Consider the following 26,260-nt stretch of genomic DNA (forward strand, 5'->3'; position numbering starts at 1 on the left):
AGTGTCTTAGATTTTAAAAACTCTCCATAAAAGAAAGCCCCAAAACCTAAGGATCATCTTTCTATTAATGCTTTCTTTTAGTAATATCTTTAGTTAATATAAAGGCAGAGACCATTTACTTAAAACATCAAACAAAACTTGGTTCTTTATCTAATAATCCACGGAGGTTAAAACATTCCAACTCAACTCTACAAGTGATATCAAAACCAAATGACTGGGCATACAGTACAACAAATATCCTAATCATTAAATGAAATAATGTAGATGCAAGTACTTGGCATATAATGAACACTAAAAAGAAATAATGTCCATTTTTCACAGGGAATCTACCATCTTCTTTGTAAAGGATGCTTTTATACAAATATTGATCCGTTCATTCAGAGTATGAATTGGCATGAAATAAAAAGGGGATTTCCAAACTTCTAACATCAAGCAAGTTCAACTAAAAGATGAACAAGTAATACGATATCCTGCCTGATTTGGACATACTTTTATAAGTACCATCGGCCTCACGTTAAGTCAGGTGCATTTTCAATAATGTACTAGAAGACATCACTACAAAACATAAATCACCTAAGGAAAAAAAATCTTCCAACTACAGTACCTCTAAATAACGCTAATATTTCCACTTTAATTACCTGGTTTCAGGAGAAGAAGAGATTTCATTTGTGTCTGCCCTTTTACTTCTTGGAAATGATGGACTAGCCGCAGGCATCTCACCACTTAAGCGGTCTGGGAAAATTCGGTCTTTATTCAAATTGATTTCTGAATAGGGACAGGTGGCAGCACTAAAACATTAAAATTTTAAAAAAACGAAAGAAAAGAACACTCCTGTTAGAGCATAATTACTTCTTCCAATTAAAATGACAAGCTAAAAATATAAAATGCAAAAATTTAACTGGATATATATATTTACATAGATTAAACATACAGTATGAAATATTTTATCTTTAAAACATAATTTAAGGGCTTCCCTGGTGGCGCAGTGGTTGAGAATCTGCCTGCCAATGTAGGGGACACAGGTTCAAGCCCTGGTCTGGTAAGATCCCACATGCCGCGGAGCAACTAGGCCCATGAGCCACAACTACTGAGCCTGCGCGTCTGGAGCCTGTGCTCCATAACAAGAGAGGCCGTGATAGTGAGAGGCCCGCGCACCGCAATGAAGAGTGGGCCCCGCTTGCCTCAACTAGAGAAAGCCCTTGAACAGAAACGAAGACCCAACACAGCCAAAAATAAATTAAAACAAACAAACAAACAAACAAACATAATTTAAGTATATTCTGATAGAAAATATGTCTTTGCATTAGATTTTTAAATGCAGTCTTTGGAAGTGTGCGATGGTCACCGAAGGACTCCCTCCTGTGTTGTCCAAGGGCAGGGCCTGTGCATATCTCTAGGAACCATCAGCCCAAGAGAGAAATGCTTAACATAGAAGGGTGGGTGACAGAGGTGGGACAGAGACAGAGTGATTGACAGATGGAGCAGATCCCTTCCTAAAGTGATCTTCCACGCCCAGGGCCATCACAAACTGTTTAATTTCCTTTATAACAGCTGCTACCCTACAAAGGAAGGAGGTTCCCCCCATTTCCTGTCTCCAGGCCCATATGTATACCTGATATCCTAGGGAAAAAAAATCAATCTGTAGCTATTCCCATCCCTAATATGAAAACGGACCAGAAGCCAACTTGGATAATGACCCATCTAGCTCCCTTCCCTTCTATCTGTGACCACTGGTTCGTCTCTCAGATTCCATGGGGGGATCACTCCTGTTATCCAAGCAAAGGGAATCTAGGTCACTAACTGTTAATTCAGCATTAAGCCAGCATACTCCTGTGCCTGGGCCTCAGCTTTCCAGTCTCCAGAAAAACTGGGCAGCCTCTATCTCAATACATAATCAGCCCCTCCAACTAACTACCTATCTTGCCCCTTGGTTTTTTTTTGTTTTGTTTTGTTTTTTTGTTGTTTCCCGTTGCGGAGCACAGGCTCCGGACGCGCAGGCTCAGTGGCCATGGCTCACGGGCCCAGCCGCTCTGCGGCATGTGGGATCTTCCTGTACCAGGGCACGAACCCGTGTCCCCTGCATCGGCAGGCGGCCTCTCAACCACTGCGCCACCAGGGAAGCCCTGCCCCTTGGTTTTTAGGAAGCCTCCTGAAATCTGGAAATGATTGGGACTTAGGTAAATTATATTAGTGTCTTGCATATTCTTTTCCTCAGGTTAGGTACTATTTGGAATGTTGATAATCACCTAGGGAAAATTTTTAAACACTGACTTTCTGCCCTCTACCAAGAGAATCTGACACATCCTCCTGGGAGGAGAGAAGAGTCTGCAAATGCTCCCAAGTGATTCTGATAATGGTCTGTAAAATTTATCACAGATACCTTGTAAGCAAAAGTACAATCTTTATTTTCTTTACTTACATGCTACTTTGATATCTATGCAAAAGAGGAAAGTAAATAACATTTGATCATGTGTTGACATAAATGTATATAATGTTAACCCAACAATAACAAAAACAAAACCAGTGATATTTACGGAGCATTTACTATATATAGAACACCATGCTAAGTATTTTACATTCAGTATTTTACTTGATCTTTACAGTAACCCACAAGGAAGGCTTTTCATATGACAAACTAAGTTTAAAATGGTTAGATAACTTCACTCTTGAATTATTTCATTCATTTGATCGACAAGTATTTATCAAGTAACTACGATGTGCTAATTACCTTTCTAGCCATGGGAAACACAGTCAAAATGAAAAAGACAAGCTGTCTGCTCTCATGGAGCTGATATTCTAGAAGGGGATGGGCTATACATGATCTACATAAATAAACTGGACAACCCCACATAGTGACAAAAGCCAGAATATAACGTAAGAGAGACTGTGGGGCTGCAGGGGGGGCGGTGAGGAAGGGCCTCTCCAAAGAAGGCATTCCAGGAAATGGGAAGAGTAATACAACACAGGGAAAGCCAGGCATGAGTAAGGGAAAGACAGACCAGCTAGGCTAGAGTGAAGTGATCAAGGGCAGGAGATGGTGTAGAAGCAGGCAGGGAAGTATTATGTAGGTCCTAGCAGGTCATAGTCACCAGTTCATATTTTTATTTTAGGTTCAATGTGTAGCCATTGGAGGACCTTTGAATAAAGAAATGATATGGTTTGATTTACAACTGAGAATAATCACTCAGGATTCTAGATGTGCTCTGCAGCTTTATCCACAACGAGTGGGCACAACTTGGAGGACTCCGTTTTCTCATTTGTAAAACGAAGATGACAACGACAAACATTACCACAGACTGAGCGCGTTACCCGGGCTGCGTGCTTTACTTGCATGACCTCGTCTAACTCCTGGGAAGTCACTCCTATTCTAATGCTCAGTTTATAGATGCTGAAACTGAGGCTTTAAAAAGGGAACTTGCGGGCTTCCCTGGTGGCGCAGTGGTTGAGAGTCCGCCTGCCGATGCAGGGGACACGGATTCGTGCCCCCGGTCCGGGAAGATCCCACATGCCGCGGAGCGCCTGGGCCCGTGAGCCATGGCCGCTGAGCCTGCGCGTCCGGAGCCTGTGCTCCGCAACGGGAGAGGCCACAACAGTGAGAGGCCCGCCTACCGCAAAAAAAAAAAAAAAAAAAAAAAGCCTGGGCTGAATCCCAGGTCTGCCACTCTCTGATCCTGGGCACTTTCTCAAGCATTCTAAATCTCTCCTCCCACTTCTGTAAAACAGATTAGAACAGTGCCAGCTTTACAGAACTGCTGAGAGAATTAAATGAGATAACAGATCTAAGTGCCTCACAAATAGGAAGCCACAAAAAAAATCTTGCCTAGGATTATTATTTTAAAAGGAGAAGAGTAACACTTAACCCCTACTGTGTAAAAGACCATCAGCAAAAATAAACAATAGCATTAAAAACTCCGTAATATGCCCCATTTATGGAGGCTCTCTGCTTCCCTCAGGAAAAGCTGATGCTTCCCTCCGAGTGCTACTCATTCATGCCTCTCCAAAAATCTGTTTGTACCACACTGTTCTTAGAAGTAGGGGCCCTCTCCTCTGTACAGCCCATCACCTAACCCAGTATCTGCATACAGCAGACACTCAGTAAGTGTTTGTTCCACGAATGGATGGATGTTGAACGAATATGATGACTCTAGTTTGCAGGTATAAATCCAGAGTTACTAATTTTTTAAAACTCTCCATGGACTTTATAAATATCCTTTAAGGTTGCAGGAAGTACTCTCTGTTTTTTTCTCTTCTTATTTAATTTCACCAAGATAAACCTTACATAGGAAACATTTACTTCTGAAGGCATTAGGTATGTAGAACATTTAGTTTTATATAACTTTAGTTATCCTTTAATCTCCTCCCATTATGACCTCTCGGTAGGCCAAATGAATGAATCAACAAAGGGAAACACCATGACACAACCAATATTAATGCTGCCTTGCTAGAGACAGAATTAAGTCATCTGGCTCCTGAACATCCCTAGAAATGAGAACACCGTATCCACATCCAACTCACTCACTGATTGTTTACATTTCAACATTGAAAAACATCACATTCTTACATTTCATTGTTGAGAACACATTTCTGTTTCTAACACTTCTTAGATCAAATTCAACTATTGTAATTTCTGGAGACTCTAACAACACATGCTAGTCAAAACACAGGCTTTTGCTTACACGTTCATAAAATTGATTATTCGTGCCAAAAGAGCAACTTTCCTTGTTATCTAAGCAAAGAATGCATGTTTTGATTTATGTGGTTTCTCAGTAGATTAATCCAAGCAGAATTTTCTCGTTGTTTTCCTAAGCACAGCATTCTCAGTAAGGACAAAACTAAGCGCCAGTGAAATGAACCTTTTAAAGAACAGCCATGATGCAGCAGCTCGTCCACAAGCCTACCAAGGAAATGGAAAACAGGCTGTGACTGGTAAGGATTAATATCCTGCCAGATAAAGAGCTTTGAGTGCTGAAAAGAGAACAGCATATTCAGGGAGACTAAGAAAAGCCAGCTGAGAGGGCTGAAAAGAAGGGAATATAGGACACAGGCAGGAGCTGACACTAGTTCTCTGGATCGCATCCCTGCCCCAGAGTTATATACAGATCTGCCAGTTATGTCTGATACGTGACAAGGAAATGAACACAATGAACACGACTTCTTTATCAATGCATGGCTTCTAAGCCATGAGGTATACTTCTTCCTCTCTCATTCCAGAAAACAATGAGTCATTCTCCACTATGGTTCCAATTATACTGGTAGATTTTTTTTTTTTTTTGGATCACATTTCTCCATAACATCTTTCATGATCCTCCCCATAATTTCTCCCTTCATTTAGCAAATACAACACTGCATCTTTGAAAAAAGATTCCAGAGACAGTCACTGAAACTTTGTGAAATGGGTGTGGACCAGGTGAAGGACCCTCAGAGGTCCACAGCACACTTAGGGAAAGGCAGCCTTAATGAATGGCTGCTGCCATCAGGCAGGGGACAGGACTGTCACCACTGACCTCGCTGTGACAGGCAAACCTCTCTGCTCAGACCTACAGAACTCCTAAAGAGATTATGGACATTGTTACAAGGTGGATTTTCTTCCCAGAAGACCAAAAAAAAAAAAAATTCTTTGTACATTTTTCATTGTACCCCCCAAAACATAATGTCAGTATTCACCCATTTTTAAGATTTCTTTTTTTCCTTCATAATTTGAGCAAATTGCCTTTGGTTCAATGAACATCTTGGGGTTGTACAGTAGAGAGGTACATATGTCAAAGTTTCAATATTAGTTACTATTTTGTATCTTATATTTTAATAAAATTATGTACAGCTTTTATAGGTCCATTAGTCCCTGAGTTCTTTGAAGGCTGGATCTGTGACTAATTCAGGGAGCCGTGCCCTGAGAGTCAGTGAGAGGGGGGTGGTCAAGGGCACAGTTAGACTGGGCACCATTCCTGGCTCCCCCGTCACCAGCAGTCAAGTAGGCAAGTTAGAAAAACCTCTAGAGTGCCATGGTGGCTTCATCAAAAAAATGGCGGAAATAATAGTTCTGTATTATAGGGTCGCTTGAAGGTTATCCAATACATGTAAAACAATTAGTGCAAAGCTCAGAGAGAGTAAATAAATGCTCAATAAATCTTACTAAAAAAAAAAACCCACTGCTCAAAAATATGTACTAAATGGAAGAATTTATAGATATATAATGGAAATTTAGCATACTAATGAGTTTTTGGACTTATATACAGTAGTAACTCCCTATCCGTGGTTTTGCTTTCTGTGGTTTCACTTATCTGAGGTCAACCAAGGTACGAAAATATTAAACGAAAAATTCCAAAAATAAACAATTCATAGGTTTAAAACTGTGCGCCATTCTGAGTAGTGTGACGAAATCTCACGCTGTCCTACTCTGACCTGCCAGGGAGCAAATCACCCCTTAGTCCAGTGTATCCCGCCCGTCAGTCACTTAGTAGCCACCTAGGTTATCAGATCCACTGTCGAGGTATCACAGGGCTTGTGTTAAGTCACCCTTACTGTACTTAATAACAGCCCAAAGTGCAACAGTAGTGATGCTGGCAATCCAGGTACACCAAAGAGAAGCCGTGAAGTGCCTCCTTAGGTGAAAAAGTGACAGTTCTCGACTTCATGAAGAAAGAAAAAAATCATATGCTGAGGTTGCTAAACTCTACAGTAAGAACAAATCTTCTATCTGTGAAATTTTGAAGAAAAAGAACTTCATGTTAGTACTGCTGTCACACCTCAAACTGCGAAAGTTAGTGTATAATAAGCATTGAGTTAAAATGGAAAAGGCATTAAATTTGTACAATGAGATATTTAGAGAGAGAGAGACCACATTCACATAACTTTTAATATAATATATTGTTATAATTGTTCTATTTTATTATTATTGTTGCCAATCTCTTACTCTGCCTAATTTATAAATTAAATTTTATCACAGGTATGTATGTATAGGAAAAAACATAGTACATATAGGGTTCGGTACCATCTGAGGTTTCAGGCATCCACTGGGGATCTTGGAACATATCTCCCACAGGGATAAGGGGGGTAAGGGAGATACTACTGTAATGGCTAAAAGTAATCCAGCTGCTTTCACTTGCCAATACTGAATCACTTCTAAGATGCAGTATTTTTATGTCCCTTTAATCATACAGCTTTTGGTTTACAGTCATACAAGCCATGAAAAGGATTTTTAAATGGATATTTGCAAATGGAATCATTATTCTGTCTATGCATAGACTTTTACTCTGGAACACACTGAACCCCATAAAAAAACTTGGCATGGGCATGGGCTTGGCATGGGCCCTGGTGGCGCAGTGGTTGACAGTCCGCGTGCTGGTGCAGGGGACACAGGTTCGTGTCCTGGTCTTGGAAGTTCCCACATGCCGTGGAGCGGCTGGGCCCGTGAGCCATGGCTGCTGAGCCTGCGCGTCCGGAGCCTGTGCGTCCGGAGCCCGTAACGGGAGAGGCCACAACAATGAGAGGCCCGCGTACCGCAAAACAAACAAACAAACAAACAAAAAACCAAAACTTGTCAGGAGTGCTGCAAAAGGAAGATAAGCAGCATTTGAGGCTGCAGAGATTTAAGAAAGAGGAAATTATATAAAGATAAAATAATCACACCAATTTAACAATTCCTATTAATTCTTAGAGGAACAGGTAGTGAAATCTTCAGATTTTTTAAAGACCTAGATTCACCACCTGTATAAACTAGGTAAACAAGGAATTATTATTATTACTGGGCCATCCAATTAACATACAGTTAGAATACTTATACCAACAAATTATTATTCTAATATGTACGTGAATTAGGTGATGCCTCTGTCCTCTAAAAATCCCAGTTAAATCACAGAAATTTCTTACTATTTCAGTAATATTTTAACGTGTCTGCAAAGATCCCAAATTGCCTAAACAATACATCAAATTTCAAATGTACAAATTTGGTTTCTTTCTTTTAAGTTACTTAGATGTGAGAGAAAAATATTGAAAAACTCTATTTTTGACAATGTATTCTGATGTTCGTCTACTTATATTTGTGCCTTTTGTGATCTTTGCTGCTAATCTACAACAATCTCACCTCTTGTTATTCAAATTGTTGAGTCACCCAATCATAGAATATTCTACCAAACAAAGACTTTCAGCAAGGCCTGCCCCCTTCTCATTATTAATAATCAACCCAAAATGACTATCTCAGAAGTTCAGTATCTATAAAACTAATCAGGTTGCCAAGAAAAGCCAAGTACCTACAGTAAATCTATTTTAAATCATGAACGCATTCTTTCCCAGGCAAATTTAACTACAGATACACGCTTCATTTTTACATGGTCACCATGGTAACCACATTTCATATGGATCTGAATGCAGAATTAGTTAATATCTATTTAGTATACATGGAAATCATTATCTTCCACATACAAGGGACAGGCACCCTCTGACCACATAAGGAATCTCCACCTGAGTGGCAGCACCACATACCTGTGAGGGCCCAGGTGCCTTGCTCTCTTAAAATGGCCAATCCCTTTACATCCTGGGGTTGAGCATCCACCGTGTTCCGAGGCTTCCATTAATTCTAAGGGGCCTATTAAAAAGCCAAAAAAAAGCAAAAATTTAAGGCTATAAGAGTCAAATGTCTTGGATCAGAATAGGGAAAAAAATTCAATTTTTCAATCAACATGTATAAACAGAAAAAGAAGGTCCTACAAAATTAAAAATATGTCTAAAGTTTCTACTTCTAAAGGTTTTCCCCTAGGACTTTGCTCACACTTCAACAGTGAAATGGTAACCTTTGATCCAACCCTCTTCCAAAATGTCACAGATTCCAGAGATACCGAAATCTAAAATAATGAGATGATTCTGAACATTCTGATCAAGTAAATAACATAATTAATATATGAATACCTGCACACTGTGAAAACTTCAGAGAATACACCAGAATACAGAACAGTTACAGATCCCCTCAAGCAACTCTCCTCACATTTCATTCCTTTTCCTGACTAATCATGTTAATGTGTAACCTTCCTAGATGTTCCAAGCATTCCCACATGTATCTATATTTGTATATATACATGTATCAAGTTTTTGGTTTTGTTTTATTTTGCCACATAAAAGGCACAACATAGATACGTACGATTCTGAAACATTCTTCTTTGGTCTTTAACTTCACGTCTTATAAATCTTTCCATCTCAATAGTAATATTTTTATGACTGTTGCATTGTAGCTGTAGCATGAGTGCACTATAATTTATTTAACCAATATTTGTTTCCAAGGTTTATTACTTTAAACATACTGTAACCGATACCATGTCTGTGTATTCTGGTGCCCTTATGTAGCTTCTATGTGGCACCCAGAAGTGAAGCCACCAGGTGGGGAAGGCATGTGAAATTTTTAAGAAACCCGACAATAATGTATTTGCTACATTTTTCTTTCTACAATGTATGTATTTTCCTCCAAAACTGAGATCTGGCATGTCAAGTTCTCAGTGTACCTTTTTTAAAAAATTGAAGCTAACTGAAATTTTTATTGAGGTGACTGTAGCTTCGCATGCAGTTGTAAGTAATAATACACAGGGAGATCCCTTGTACACTTTGCCCAGTTTTTCCCAATGGTACTATTCTGCAAAACTACAAGACAAAATCACTATTAGGATATTGACATTGATACATTAAATTTTGATAGTCTGACAAATTGTCTTCCAAAATTTAGTACTAGTTTTAAAAGATGATGATACTGTTAAAGTCTAGAAACACTCTACTTTTTCAAATATTAAATTTTTTCTTTTATGTATTTTTGACTATCAGGTAACTAAAAATGCAGTAAGAGGCAAAAGGATTAACCAAAGAAGAAATGTACAGTAGAGAAGTATTGGGTTGGCCAAAAGGTTTGTTCGGTTTTTCCCGTAAGATGGCTCTAGTAGTACTTAGTTGTCTTTAACTTACTTCAAAACAATTTTGTTAGATTTTATGTGACAGCTGTCACATTAGCATGCATTTTAAAAAAGACATCAGAATTGGTGAATTTTTGTGTAGCCATTTTAATACTGAAGATGGAAGACAAAAAGCAACATTTCTGGCATATTATGCTTTATTATTTCAAGAAAGGTCAAGCGCAGCCAAAATGCAAAAAAAGATTTGTGTAGTGTATGGAGAAAGTGCTGTGACTGATCGAACATGTCAAAAATGGTTTGTGAAGTCTCGGGCTGGAGATTTCTCACTGGACGATGCTCCATGAGACCAGTTGAAGCTGACAGCGATCAAATCGAGACATTAATTGAGAACAATCAACATTATACCAGGTGGGAGATAGCTGACATACCCAAAATATCAAATCAAGCATTGAAAATCATTTGCACCAGCCTGGTTATGTTTATCGCTTTGATGTTTGGGTTCCACATAAGTTAAGCGAAAAAAACCTTCTTGACCATATTTCTGCATGTGATTCTCTTCTTAAACGTAATGAAAACATTCCGTTTTTAAAACAAACTGTGATAGGCAATGAAAAGTGGATACTGTACAATAATGTGGAACAGAAGAGATCGTGGGGCAAGTGAAATGAACCACCACCAACCACACCAAGGGCCAGTCTTCATCCAAAGAAGGTGATGTATATATGGTGGGACTGGAAGAGAGTCGTCTATTATGAGCTCCTTCTGGAAAACCAAATGATTAATTTCAACAAGTACTGCCCGCAATTAGACCAACTGAAAGCAGCACTCGATGAAAAGCGTCCAGAATTAGTCAACAGAAAACACATAATCTTCCATCAGGATAACGCAAGACCGCATGTTTCTTTGATGACCAGGCAAAAACTGTTACATCTTGGCTGGGAAGTTCTGATTCATCTGCTGTATTCACCAGACATTACACCTTCGGATTTCCATTTTTTAGGTCTTTACAAAATTCTCTTAATGGAAAAAATTTCAATTCACTGGAAGACTGTAAAAGGCACCTGGAACAGTTCTTTGCTCAAAAAGATAATTAAGTTTCGGGAAGACTGAATTACGAAGTTGCCTGAAAAATGGCAGAAGGTAGTGGAAAAAAAGGGTGAATACACTGTCAATAAAGTTCTTGGTGTAAATGAAAAATGTGTCTTTTATTTTTACTTAAAAACTGAAGGCACTTTTTGGCCAACCCAATAGAACGAGAAGGTAGAGGAAAAGAAAATATTAAGCACACTACACAAGAAAATGGAAACATTTCTTTAGGTTATCACTGTGTCTCTTACTCAAAGGAGGCTGAAGAGGATGCCCGGTTTTTGAACACCAACCGACGGGGTGAATATCAGGAGAATCTGCATCTATCCAGTAATCATAGCAACTATTCCAGCCATCAAAGTGAACCTGGATAACAAAAAGAAATTAATAGTATAATTTAGGTCACGAGAATTCCTACAGTAAAAGTTTTGCCCACCATAACCGTCTTCATTCTCTTCTAACTTATTTAGTACATTTAATATCCAGATAAATTATCCAAATTACTTCATCCTAGTATGAGAAAAGAGGTACTGTTGGGGCTTCCCTTGTGGCGCAGTGGTTGAGAGTCCGCCTGCCGATGCAGGGGACACGGGTTCGTGCCCCGGTCCGGGAGGATCCCACATGCCGCGGAGCGGCTGGGCCCGTGAGCCATGGCCGCTGAGCCTGTGCGCCCGGAGCCTGTGCTCCGCAATGGGAGATGCCACAGCAGTGAGAGGCCCGCGTACCGCAAAAAAAAAAAAAAGAGGTACTGTTGAACTACATTATCTAACCATAATTAAATGTCTTGCCAAGGGCACTTTTTGGGTAATACTTCTACAGACATATTACATGTATCTCCCACTACTATAAGCAGTTTGAGTACCTAACATCTTCATATGAGCAACACTAAACACCCAATAAATATTACTGAGTAATGAATGAATCAGGGAAGGGAGGGAGGAGGAGGGAGAGTAGAGAGGCAGGACCTTTCATATAAATGTCAAGTCTCCTAGAATTATGCTAAAGAAGACTTAAAAAAATTCAGCAGATGGACACCCAATTTACAAAATATGCCTCCATCAAATGCATTTTAAAATATTTTTTCTCATAAATAACTACAATATCTCTCAAAGAGATTTTACAGGGTGGTCAGGGCTACCGACTTTATTGGCCACCATGTAAAAGGGCAGTTAGTCTTTCAGGCATGGTTACTGAGGATCAGCTACATCTCTTTCAAGTATCACATAGTTTTTATCTTTTAGAAGGAAAGGATATACTAAAATGTTAGATATATTTTATTTTAGATCAAGTTTGCCAGCTAGATTTCCTTCTTAAAGTCTATGAATCTCTTACTACTAAAAACACAATAGATGCCAGATGGATAAAAAAATCCGAACACTGAAAACTGAACAATAAAAGTTCTAGAAGAAAGCATACATTAATATATTTATCTTAGAGTGCAGTAGCCTTTGTAAGGAAGACACCAAACTCAAAAGCCATAAAAGAAAAGAGGCATCAATTCGAATACATCAAAATTTAAATATTCACAATGGCAAATATTACTGCTGGCAAGATGGAAAACCCAAAAGAAACCTGAAAAACACATCTGTTAACATGTGACAATGTACTTCGTTCCTTAATTTGTAAAAACACCATATATCAGTATAAAAAGATGAAAAATCCAACAGAAAAGATGGAAAAGATACAAATGGCTCATAAACAAGAAAATAAATTGTTAGTAAACACGTGAAAAGACAATCAATTTCACTTATAACTAAAAAACTACAAATTAAAATCACAGGATGAAATTCTTCTTTCAATATGCCAAAATATTCCATTTTGGTGACTTCTAGAGCTGATAAGTATGAGAATAAATGGACGTTCTCATAGACCATTGACAGGAGTGTTGACTGGTGAGATATTTCTGGAGAGTTATTTGGCAATAATGGATCAACACTTAAAATATATCATCTTGGACTTGATAATCTAAATAACTCAACTCGTTGTAGTAGAAAGCAACCAGAGTGTCTATTTAACCATCAGGAGATTGGTTAAATAAATTATGGTATATTTATATGATGGAATAGTACAGAGTTACTAAGGTATGTATATATGGGTTCAATATAATGTCCATTGCAATGACTCCACTTTCTCAAGCTTAGAAATTAATTAATCCTAGAATTAAATCCCACAGAATTCCACACCTGCAGGAAATCATGGATAATATTTTAAAGAGGAGAAAAGATCACAGAGCTAGTTAGGAGGGGTAAGAGGCTAAAATTCATGGATCCAAAATAAACTGGTTCATCATTCACATACATTGCATATAAAAGCAGCACTTAAAGAAAGTTGTTTAACTTGAAACAACCCTTTCCTTTCCTCTGATCAAAAATAATGTTCAAATAACACAGAATGATATTCATGGTAATTTTCTAAAGTTTATGCTATCAATGCCACCAATAAATGAGCAGTCATAATTCACAGCATTATAGTTAAGCTTTAAGCATTCTAATTCTCAACTAATCATCAAGTGATAATGCTCTATTTTACTGGATACACGAAATTCTTATGTTTTCTCATCTTGCTGTTCCTGAATTTCACTTCTTCTGTACTGGAATCAATGTCCCCATAACTCATGTTCCATTTGTTAAATTTTACAAAATTTAGCTATCTTCCTATAGCAAACAAACTCATTCCTAACAAGTAAGTGGTTCTCCAACCTGGATATACACTAGAATTACTCATGATTATTGAAAAGAAGAAAAAAAAATACGAAAATGGCTGAGCCCACCAAGGAGGTTCTGAACTTATAGCTTGGGTTCTGTGCACCTATATGTTTATTTAACTTCTAAGTAACTCTGCTGTGCAGTCAGAATTGAGTCCCACTGACACTAAACAGGACACTACTGTACAGCAATATAGACTCCAAAAATCTTAATATCATCATAAATAATAGGGTTCTTTAAAAAATTGCCTCCCATATACCTTCAAGAATATGTTGGAGCTACTATATCTGGTGATACCATAACCCCTTCCTACTTTTCATTAAAACTGACCTCTCAGTTTGGCAATGAAAAGTCATCTATCTTAGATGACAGATATACCTTAGTTACTACCGTAAATAAGTCTAACATCTCCTACAAACTAGGTTGGCCGGCAATCGGGAGAATCCTAGTACTTTAAGGTTAAATTTCAGAGTTAAAACTTAATTTAGATATTATGAACAGAGGTAACAATACAATTCCCTAAGTAGCAAATGCACTTAAAAACTGCTACCTAATCATTTATATGTGGAATCTAAAAAATAATACAAATGAATATATATGCAAAACAGAAAGAGACCCACAGATACAGAAAACAAACTAGTGGTTAGCAGAGGGGAGAGAGAAGGGGACAAATTGGAAGAACAAATTGGGGGTATGTGATTAACAGATGCAAACTACTATGTATAAAATAGATAAGCAACAAGGATATATTGTACAGCACAGGGAATTATAGCCATTACTTGTAATAACTTTTAATGGAGTATAATCTGCAAAAATACTGAATCACTACACTGTACACCTGAAACTAATAAAATATTGTAAGTCAAGTATACTTCAATTAAAAAACTGCTGTCTGAAATTATGTGAACATTAATAATATATACAAAATTAACATTAACCCTAATTAATATTCTTACTCTGGAAGCCCAGATGAAATAAACTTATTAAAGTTTATATAATTTCATTTCATCTTTACTACTTCAGTCCCTGGCACATTAAGAGGCTTTAAACAAACAAAAAAATCAGACACTCTAGTAATGGTAACTGATAGCTTTTCTCTTGCTGGGTCCTATTTTGAAATGAAATCAAATGCCTGACAGAGCAAGAGAGGAAGATACATAAACATACAACATGAAATATTTAAACATTGTACAGAACATAAAAAGACATCCAAAAATATTTATAATAGAAATGTCCCAGTATAAAAACAATTAAATATAAAAGTAACTCAGCAACAAGGCTGAATTTAATTAAAATTCTAAAGAAAATAGACTATTATGTATCAAAGCATAGTACAGATGATTTAACTTACACATATTTAAAATTATAGTTTAGAAAACTGAATACATTTTTTAACCTAGGAGTGTAATTTGGACGCTTTATAAAAACTTAATACCCGTTATTGAAAATTTCAAGATTAAGACAGATAATAGTTTTAGAAAGCACACTATTTCTTTTTTAAAAAAATGATTTGGTTGTGTTTTCTGTTCAGGTGAAAGGCAACTCAGTAAAACACATTTTAGACCCAGGTGCTTATTTCTGCCCTCTTCTGAAATGAAAGTTATGTTTGAAAAGGTACAAACCCAGAAGGACAAAGGACAAATGGAGAAGGAAAGTAGCTGATAGGTGAGAAGTGGCACTGATGTATGTGGAGGGCAGAAGCAGATGAGGGAGTGCTGACCCACTGGTAGAGAGTGGGTGGGTTGCAACCCAGATGCCTAGAGAGGGAATGCAGGCCCAGAGTGAACTGGCTCACAGTGCAGAACCCAGAAGGACTCAATGTGGAGGCAGCAGGTATGTGAGGAGGTCTGGAAAATGACAGGATTGGCTCAAACTCTGAATATGGAGTGGTTAGACCTCTAGGTCTGATCCTCTATGCCACCCACCAAAGTAACTGCCCCTTCAGCAACCCCACAAGAGTAGAGGTTTACTTTCTAGAGACATAAGCATGGAGGTTTTAAACTCCAGGACAATGGTGACGGGCAGGACAGAAAGCACACGGACTGAGTGAGAGCCTGTATCCTCCAACCCCATCCTTCTCCCTGCCTCACACAGCGGCCACCAAATTTGCCCCTCCCTAGGGAGGAGACTAGAAGAAACGGAAAGGCTCTAGACCAAGAATCCAGACGCTGAAGAATGGGGACCTCCCTATGAAAAAGCTGGCTCTCTGCTGTCTTTTCCCACATGAAGCCCAACAGCCAATAAAGCCCACCTTATTGACTAAAAACAACTAATGTTAAGCACCTTTTCTTACTGTGAACAGCCAACCAAGGACTTGACATTTGAAGAGAGGCTCTAATGTGAAAGCAGAAGCCAAACTAACTCAAAGAGGAATTTAGAGAAAATAAAAGGAAACAGAAGGAAAACTATCACTGGTGTCCTCAGATAAGAAACAATATTGCTTCAGGAAATAAAAAGAGGATGCCATTTTGAAAGGGGGGAAGGGAGAAGACTAGAAAATAAGAAAAAACTCTTGAAAATTAAAAAAAACACAGTTGTAATTAAAAATGCAATACAGGATTTAAAAAACAGTGGATATCTCTAAGCAAGTAGAAAAAAAAATCAGAGAAGCATAAGAAAGAAAATATAAGAAAAATAGGGGGTCCATCCCAGAGGTTTAATACCAGAGTGTAGCAGGACTTGCAAAAGAGAACAGTGAGAGAGAAGGAAGTCAGCAAAGCAATAATGTAAGAACATTTCTAAAACCCAAAGGATATGAAAATCCACAGTGAAAGGGTATTAGTGCCCTGCATGATAAATGAAAAAAGACCCTCACACCAAGGCACGTCACCACAAAACATCAGAATATCAGGAACAAAGATGGTCTTGAGAGTTTCCAGAGCGAAAAGGTACATCACCCAGAGAGAAGGAACCCAGTGGCCTTGGATGTCTCAAAAACTAACACTTGGGCTTCCCTGGTGGCGCAGTGGTTGAGAGCCCGCCTGCCAATGCAGGGGACACGGGCTCGTGCCCCGGTCCGGGAAGATCCCACATGCCGCGGAGCGGCTGGGCCCGTGAGCCATGGCCGCTGAGCCTGCGTGTCCGGAGCCTGTGCTCCGCAACGGGAGAGGCCACAGCAGTGAGAGGCCCGCGTACCGCAAAAAAACAAAAACAAAAACAAAAAAAACCTAACACTTGACGTGGGAAGACAGCAGAACAATGCTTGTAGTTTCTGAGGGGAAATGATTCTCTACCCCATCACAGTATGAATCAAGTGAGAGGCTAGTATATTGACATTTTCAGATATGCAAAGAGTCGAAAAATATGCCTTTCATACATCCTTCCTCAGAAAGTTACAGAAGATGTGTTTCAGCAAGGTAAGAGAGTATACAAAGAAGTATAAAGCATGAGACTCAGGAGAAATGAATATACAGTATAGTGTGTTGGCAAAGAGGAGTCTCAGGATGAAAGCTGTGTGTGAGGCTGAGAGGGTAACCACGCTGATCAGAATAGGTGGCTGTTAAGCTGTGGGAAGAAGGGTTCAGGAAAAAAAGAAAGATAGATGCAAGATTCAAAAATACACTTGAGCTTTTTGACCAAAAGACTTGTCAGATTTATTGGAGCATTTGTTAAAATCTAGTAAGAACACAGACAATTTAAAATCAAAATAGAAATTAATTACTGACTCTAGGAAAAACAAAGTATCATAAGAAAAAGACTCCTTGGCTCAGCAGTGGACAAGATTTGTTTACAACAGTAAACATGGAAGAGTGAAAAAAAAAGAACAAACACTGTGAAATAATTACTGAAAGGATAAGCAGAAGGGAAGGACGACAAGATCTAAATCCTGAACTACCAAAACAGGAAGGAAATAAATATATTTAAAATTGATGGATTCAGAAACAGCAGAATGCAGCTACTATTTTTTTAAACTGCCGATCAAATGTCATAAGCAACAGCCAAAAGAGGTGGAAGTTCCTGCCTCTGGGGAATCAGACCTGGCGGTGGGGATGGGGAGGGCAGAACAATCTTACGTTCTGTCACGAAAACATAAAAGACAAGAGCAAAAATATTCTTGTCATTTTTCTTCAACAGCAAAATACACCAGGTTTAAAAAAATTTAACCGTAGTAACTCAGTGTGAAATATAATGTATTACATAACTTAAAAAGTTGATTTTATTTAACTTAAGAGTTGATTTTTATCCTTGAGAAACTTAAAATATTACACTACGCTAATGACTTCGTCTCTATTTTCCGCTTTCTTGTCCTTCCTGAAAAAGAAAAACTAAGCGTTCTTGCTACATCATCTCCCATATTATTAGAAAAACTTCTACTGTTGAAAGCGACCTGTATTTTCACAAGTCTCTGATGAATCCTCAAATTGAGTTACTGTCACCTGTTCACTAACCTTCTGTGGACTTCATAAAAACACAGATATTTGTCCACTGGTTTATGTTTAGCTATGAAATTCATTCCAGTATTCTAAAAGATGATTGTCAACTATATACCTCACTAGCCAGTTCTTTTTTGTGTATTAAAGATTGACCCAGATGTTGCACTGGAAAGAGAATTCAGCCAGAAGCAAAAAGAGCTGGATTTCTAGTCTAAACTTTTCTCATTAACTAACTGAACCATCCACTTTAGAGTATTTGACCCCTCTGGATCAAAATCACAAAAGTAATACGTGTTCCTGAAACCTGATAATTAAAAAGAAAAACCGAATCACATATAATCTTAACAGAAAATCACTGTCATTATTTTGCTTTGTTTATTTCCATAACTGCTTATGTATGTGTGTGTGTATATATATATATATACACACACACATATATATACACATACATACATATATATACACACACACATACATATATATATTCTTTTAAAAGACAATACCAGACATTATATATAGTATTAAACTCGAATTTCTCACTTGCCAAAATTAAATATTTTTCTAAAATATGAAACAGCATGTAGACGTATAGTCATTTATTTTTACCCATCTCCCACTCTGCTTATTCTCAATGCTAAATTCCATAAACCACTGGCTCTGTTATATCCTCCTGGCAGCTTTTATCTTTGCATATTCCTTTTGGTTATTCCTTTAACATAAATTCCTAGGACTGAAATTCCTGAATTAAAGGATAAACAACATTCTAAGACTTTTGATGCCTATCACCAAACTGCTCTCCAGAAAGGCTGAGACACTTTATCCTTTCACCAGCTGTATGTGGGAATAAACTTTCTGCACCCAAGCCAAAACACTTTTTTTTTCAATTCTGACCAATTTGATTTATAAAAATAATGTATTACTTAATTCTAAATTTCTAAGGAAAACTAACAAGAAAACACACTAGAAAAAGATTAACACAGGTCTTCCATTACTTATAAAATTTTCTAAAATGTTATATGATTACACAATCTTAAAAACAGTGAATTAAATGCTAAAAGTTCTATTTTACGGAAATACTACATTTGTACAGGTTTTTCATGTTATTTTATAATTTATTTTCCTATATATTATCTCATTAGAGATACATGAAGATCTGATTTATTATTACTTAAAGAACATGAACTTAGACTCCTGTAGCTTAGGACCGTGACTTAGTTCTGCCACTGCCCATAATTAATAAGTAATTTATTCTGCGCCTCAGCCTCATTGATAAAGTAATGACAGTAACATAAATCTCCCACACTGCTATCACCACAAATATCAGATGATGGAAGAATACTCCTACCCTGTAAAACTCCATGCAAATCTAATGTCTTGCTGCTCTCAGAACTAGTATTATCCTTAACAGAAATTCTAAATGATCCTGTAAGGTAAGTAGAAGGCACATCATTCTGGTTCGAGAGTGAAGTTAACGCTGAAGCCAGAAACAGAGACGAGAGCCTGAGGCTCCTCACCGGGAACCGCTACTACACTTCACTTTATCACATCTGGACATGGGCTGAACCCATCTTCTTGTACGTTTGTTTACTTTATCAGAGGTACTTGACTTTTATTAATCCAACTCTAATAAAATCTGACTTTATTTATAAAAATATTTCTCTTAACTTGTCCTGTATTAAAAAACAGGATATTCTGAAAAGTCGACATGCACTATACCCCATAAGAAAACACTGACCTTAAATATTTTTTAAAAAGAACACACTACTGGAAAATGAAGTATTATATCTTCTCCTGAATAGATGACCTTAATATGATGTATCTACTTTTTTCCTCCAAATATATACTTAAAATATTAAAAGTCAGTCATAATTAAAGAGAATACTTATGTAAAGTGAAAAAGTGGAAAAATACTGACTCACAAGGATGTGCGCAGCCACTTAATTTGCATATTTCTATGGCTTTCCTACTTTAATTCTCGGACTTCACAAATTAAATATCTGCTAAAGTTTTCGTCTAAGATTCTTGTAAAAAAAGACCAAACAAAACCACAACAGAACACTTACTTTTATTCGGTGATCATCCATGTCTGCAACTGTTGCTACTCTAATAAACATGGGATTTCTTTTGTCTATGACCTCAAGCTTCATTTTTTTCTGGAATCCATGTGGAGGTTTCTGCCATAACAGAAAATTTTATACAGTGAGATTCAGAGGAAGGGAAGGTGAGCTCTATGTCACAAAGACAGAATTAAAAAAAAAAAAAAGATGAGTTATTAAGGGAACTAGCTTTTCAAACTCAAGTTCCTAGAATGGCTTTGGACCTCACTCTCCCTATTGAAAACATAATCCCAAATCACATGGTCAAGCCCACAGGCAATAGCAACAGCCTGAGCAACTAGTCACAGGAGCAAACAGAAAGCCAAAGATCTTAAGATGAAATTCAAAATACTATGGTTTTTTTGATTAGCCACAGGGATGACGAGTTTCTTCTCATTGGTCGGAGGTGTCTGGGCAAAAATCAACAAACATGAAAATTATTTTTAAAAAAGAGGGAAGAAACTTCAAGTGGCAAAGATGAGACACAGAGATTAGAGGTGGTAGTGGGACCAAAAAGCAACAGATGTCTTTTTAAGAAGAGAATTAGCAATCAAGACATGCAAGATGGAATTGCTCTACTAAGAACAAGAATGAGAATGAGGACCTACAGCTACCCACACCTCAATACTCAGCAAAAACCCATCAGCCTCTGAAAAATTTACAGGCAGAAGGCAAGGTGATTGCTAATGGGTGTAATAAAAGTGTTACTGTGAAAATCAAGTGTGAAAATTATGTAAAGGATGCAGAACAATTAATGCAAGGTACCTAAAGACCAAACGAGAGAAATCTTAATTTTCCCTCTGATATCACTGTGACACTAGATATGCAGACTGAGCTTGATGTAATTTTATCCAGTTCAAAGCAAAGTGCAAAGCAGCTCTTCTTTGTACGAGGCTACGTTAAAGTCAGAGAGTCAGGTAAAATCCATAAATATGACATGACTCTAAACATTACTCATTTATAAATCCTGAATCTACTCTCAGATGGAGTATTTACTCTCAGATGGAATCATACATATTCTTTGATATGGCTTTTCTTCATGTAATATAGTTTTTCTCTCAAAAATTTTGATGTTCTTTTCTTATGTATTTGGGTCCATGCCTACTAATTAATTCTATCATTAAACATCCTAGAAATTTATGCACAAAAGGATCCATTAAATAAAAATGTTGTTTATGATAGACTGTTCAGATTTTTTTTAAATAAAGTATTTAAAATATCTTTCTTTCCCTTTAAATTCATGGGAAAATACAAATTATAAAGATATATGAGATTTAAAATATTTTTAAATACATTTCATTTCTTATTCCTCCCTTGCACACAACTGAGATTAACTCTGAATCTTAATATGGAAGAAGCAATGACCCTGAGTTAGAAAGTTACTATTATAAAAACAGACGACCTTGCATTTTGGTAGTCAAACATGCTGATTTATAGCAATAAAAGAAAAAAAAAAAACCCAGCATCTCAGCTTGCCATAAACAAACCCAAAGGAATGATCAAATATAATTTTCATTATAAAGCAATATCTCGTCCTGTTTGGTCTTTCAGAATATCTAGCTGGAAAAACAGAAGTGTGCTGTACAACCAACTCACTGCAAACCAATTCAAATATAAGTATTTTCCAAGGAGACTTTAAAGTTCAAAATGGAAGTATTTTTTAGATGCCAACAACAAAACCCCCAGTAACAATTTTGCTTTTCTAAATTGTAAAAATTCAGAAACAACTTCTTTGGTCTTCTGTTTCTCTCCTATTCCTGTTCACCAATACTCTTTCTGTTCTTAAATTTCAATGACTGAACACTATCATCAACACAAATTAATCAAATATTGTAAAATATAATATCTCACCACTTTGAAAGCTCTTGCAGGAGCAGGTAAAGAATTGGTTTCTTCTAAGTATTTATCCCAAGAAAAATGTTTCACATTTGGATAACCTAAGAATAAAAACAGTAAATCCTGTCAGGTTTAACCAAAATGATAGTGAGAACCACAAACTGACCTATAAAATTATGAGATATTGTTATCATTATAATGAATAAAATTATGTTCATATTACACAAAATAACTTTAAACTGGTTACACATTCAGAGCTACTTGTAATAATGAAATCATTTTCATCTAGAGCATGATTTCTTTATCAACTTTTAAATGAAAATTTAATATATACAATTTTCATTCTCAGGTAAGGAGAGTCTTACAACACAAAATACACACAAACATAACTACCCTTTAAAATCTAGCAATTTGGGCTTCCCTGGTGGCGCAGTGGTTGAGAGTCTGCCTGCCGATGCAGGGGACGCAGGTTCGTGCCCCGGTCCGGGAAGATCCCACATGCCACGGAGCGGCTGGGCCCGTGAGCCATGGCCGATGAGCCTGCGCGTCCGGAGCCTGTGCTCCGCAACGGTAGAGGCCACAACAATGAGAGGCCCGCGCACCGCCAAAAAAAAAAAAAAAATCTAGCAATTTTACTTCTAATAATCTAGGAAAAATTTCATATGTGTATACAAAGAAAATGTATCATTGTTTGTAAATGTGAAAATGTAAAAAGCAGTTAAATGACCATCAATACAGAAATGTGCAAAATATATATATAAATACAGTAAGTGTAAAATAGAAAGCATTTATTAAAAAGAATGAGGCAGGTTTATATATATCAATATGTGAAATATTCCTGATAGTCATATTGTTAGGCCAAACAAATAAGTTAAAATAAATCATGGAACAGTATTAACAAAATGTCTAAAAACAAATATCCTTCCTCCCTCCCACCCTCCTTTTGCTTCCTCCAGAGTCCAAAACCCAGTAGGAAGACATGAGCAGGAATTAATGTTGGCCCAGTAGGGTAGGAAATTGGCTACTTTATATAGTCCCCTTTAAGGGGACTGAAAAAATAAGTAAATATACTGGAGACAATAGAAGCCAGATTTCTCAATAGCTAAAAAGAGAGGTATAAATATGATAAGTGGAAAACCAGAATGAATTCAGTGGTGTTGGATGTGAACTGAAGCTAATGGTATAAATTCATGGTTTTCAATATCTACAAATGGATATAGAAATACACATAAATTTTTTATATGTTTACATAACTGTATTTCCTATGCCTACTGAGAGGCCAGAAGCAGCATTAGTCCAGTAGCAGTGAGCATACCTAGTGTCTAGGTCTTAGTGTCTAAATAGCATTCTCTATGAAAAGGAACCATGGAGTCTGGGAGAAATGGGTGACTTCAGGGTTGGGTCAGGGAAAGCACAAGATAAGCCTAGCTGTAGCAGAAAATAGGAAATTCTCCAAAAAATGATAAAAAAAAAAACATGTCAAAAGGACACAGAACCCAGCTTAAAAGGGCTCCCACTGGCCAAATCTGAGAAAATCTGGCCATAAAAATAAATAAGGTACTATAGTAATGGATTATAACCCATTGATGACAATAGTAATGTATGGGTCCATGCTGATATAAATAAACTGAATGATAAATAGGAAGATGAGAAAACTATTCTTTGCAGAAGAATGTCAACTAATTACGTACAAGGAATGATGGAATAAGAAAAATTACCATTTAGCAACTGTCGGAATAATAATTCACACTAGAAATATCAACAGATGCTACAACTAGTGAGTGACATGGAAATGAAGTGCAGGATATTTATACAATCTCAAAGTGTCTCTCCCAAATACTTATCAATTACAGAGAGAAAAAAAATGACATCTGTGAAGAAGCCTGGTAACTACCACCTTGATCAATTACTAGTAAAAGTCAACCAGTAATGACACAAATGGACATCAGCTGCCACGTGAGAGGATGCGATGAGAGCACAGCACTGTTTCTGGGATATTCCTGCCAAAAATGCATACCCCGGGTCTAATCACGAGGAAGCACTAGTCATGCCCAAATTAAGTAATATTCTACAAAATGACTACTCTGTAGTCATTAATTCTCAAGCATATGGCGGTCATAAAAGTCAAGCAGAGCCAAGTGAAGGAGACCAGAGAAATATGACAACCGAGTAACATGCCTGATCCTTTGGCCATAAATGACATCACCGGTACAACTGCCAAACTTGAATGGGTCTCTGGTTCAAGGGTATAGATGGGCCATTTACTGTTCTTGCAACTTTTCTGTTCATTCTACTGAATTATAAAAGTCCATGAAAGGAGACAGAAGACTTGGTAATCTGCCTCACATCAGAAGTCACTAATAATGCCTCACACCACCCCTTCCCAGGGTACCTAACCCAGTGCTGTGAAAACACAGCCAGGAACCTGTTGCTCACTGGTCCTGTTTATTTACTGGATCCCTGATGATCACTAAAAGGATGATAAGAAAAAAAAGATCATTATCAAACTGGGAAATCCAAAAGAATCCTCACAGCAATTCAGATGGTGATAGTGGCAATCACTATTCACCACTCCTAATATGACATAAGCCACAGGACTCAGGAGGACTGAATGGGAGAAATCTTCCAGGCAGCAACACATGTGGGCCACAAAACCATTAATACCTTGCTTTAACACTTTACAGTTTATGTAAATGCTCTTTCATCTTCAAAACAGCTCTGTAAATCAGTAAAGGACAGGAGCTTTTATCTGTGAACATAGAAGAAAACTCAGAAAGTGGAAGGGACTCGCCTCTCCCATCACAGGAATGGTTGGTGCCCTGAGTGAGTAAATGATCAGGTACTAACTGAGACACAGTATCAAGGAACTGGGGACAAGCCTAAAACTGACACCAGCTGGCAGAATGGAATAAGACAAGTATTTGAAGCTCCAAGCTGAGTCTTTATGCTTACATGCTGCAGGCAACAACCACACAACGGCTCCTGTAACAAACCAAGGAGGCATCCTTTCCCTGTGATAATGACAGTCTTCATCACTCACAGGAGTATCCACAAGCAACCACATATACCACAGTGATGCTCTGTGTTAGCTAACCACCCCATCATTTCATATAAGCAGCAGCCACGGCACATTAGTGATATGCTCAAAAACTCATTGCCTTATGATGAAAGCCACAGAATCTGTTCTTCAGCACATGAAAATAAACTCAAATTGACATAACAAACAGTAGACCCATAATCAACACAAACCTGGAGGAGTAATAAGGGTTCTTCGATGTTCTTTACACCAACCAACTGGATGAATGTGTGGGCTAGAGGCTTCACACCTGTAGGTTATATAAATTTAAAAATCGTAATTATCAGGATAAATTCTCAAATACTAGTAAAAGTTCAAAAATGTTAGAGATTGTGAACACCTTATACAGAGTTCTATTTTTTACAATCTAATTTGAAAACAATATTTGCTATACCAAAGGATTTTTCACTCTTCCAATAAATTAGTACCAAGTAGATTTTTATCAGATACATATCGTATAAACTTGATACCAGGGAAATAGTTTTTGTTCCCACACCAATTGTGTTATATTCCGCAACTTCAAATATAGCAAAAATTAAAAGATAATAAATTTGTGTGAGCCTGAGTGACGGGAAGTCCAGGACATTTGCAAGGTTTTGGGCATGGCCATTAGAAGAGTATACTTACCATTTTTTGAGACACGAAGAATGCAAACACAGCCTGACATTCCAAACAGTGAATGAAGAGTTCTGTTACTAACATGTTTAATAAACAGGTCAAGAAGTAGATAATGAACACAAAAATTTGGAGTTCAAGGGCAAGATCGAGGCTAAAAACACATATTTAGGAGTCATCTGCATTTGAGATGAGCAGAGAGGAGCAGAGATGCGACCATCCAGAAAATGAGTACAGAGAACAGAAAAGAGAAGAGAAAAGACAAAGAAGTCCAAGAAGGAATGACTAGTAAAGTAAGAGAGAGAAAGAAAGATGAAATCAATTGGGTCAAATGCTACTGCTAGGTCAAAGAAGAGACAAACAAGAACTGATCACTGGATTTACCAACATAAATGTCATTAGTATAGTTGAAAAGAGTTGTTTTGGTGGAGCTGGGAATGGGAAAGGGCAAAAGTCTGAATAGAGTGGGTTTAAGAGAGAGTGGAAGGAGGAGATTGGTTCAAGATGACAGAGTAGAAGGATGTGCTCTCACTCCCTCTCGCGAGAGCACCGGAAGCACAACTAACTGCTGAACGATCATCTACAG

General features: G+C 37.5%; 1 protein-coding gene across 11 annotated transcripts in view; it reads right to left on the bottom strand.

Annotated features, from left to right (window-relative positions):
- Positions 1-26,260, bottom strand: part of L3MBTL3 (L3MBTL histone methyl-lysine binding protein 3) — a 118,703-nt gene that overhangs the window by 30,857 nt on the left and 61,586 nt on the right. For all 11 annotated transcript variants that reach the window (XM_067702127.1, XM_067702126.1, XM_067702125.1 and 8 more), the window contains 6 exons: positions 25,233-25,309; positions 21,999-22,084; positions 20,115-20,225; positions 11,225-11,339; positions 8,479-8,581; positions 639-788 (listed from right to left, as the gene is read on the bottom strand). In XM_067702127.1, the coding sequence (XP_067558228.1) occupies positions 639-788; positions 8,479-8,581; positions 11,225-11,339; positions 20,115-20,225; positions 21,999-22,084; positions 25,233-25,309 (642 nt within the window). The remainder of the gene's footprint in view (positions 1-638; positions 789-8,478; positions 8,582-11,224; positions 11,340-20,114; positions 20,226-21,998; positions 22,085-25,232; positions 25,310-26,260) is intronic.

The sequence above is a fragment of the Pseudorca crassidens genome, chromosome 13 (assembly GCF_039906515.1).
Source record: "Pseudorca crassidens isolate mPseCra1 chromosome 13, mPseCra1.hap1, whole genome shotgun sequence".
NCBI classification, from domain to species: domain Eukaryota; kingdom Metazoa; phylum Chordata; class Mammalia; order Artiodactyla; family Delphinidae; genus Pseudorca; species Pseudorca crassidens.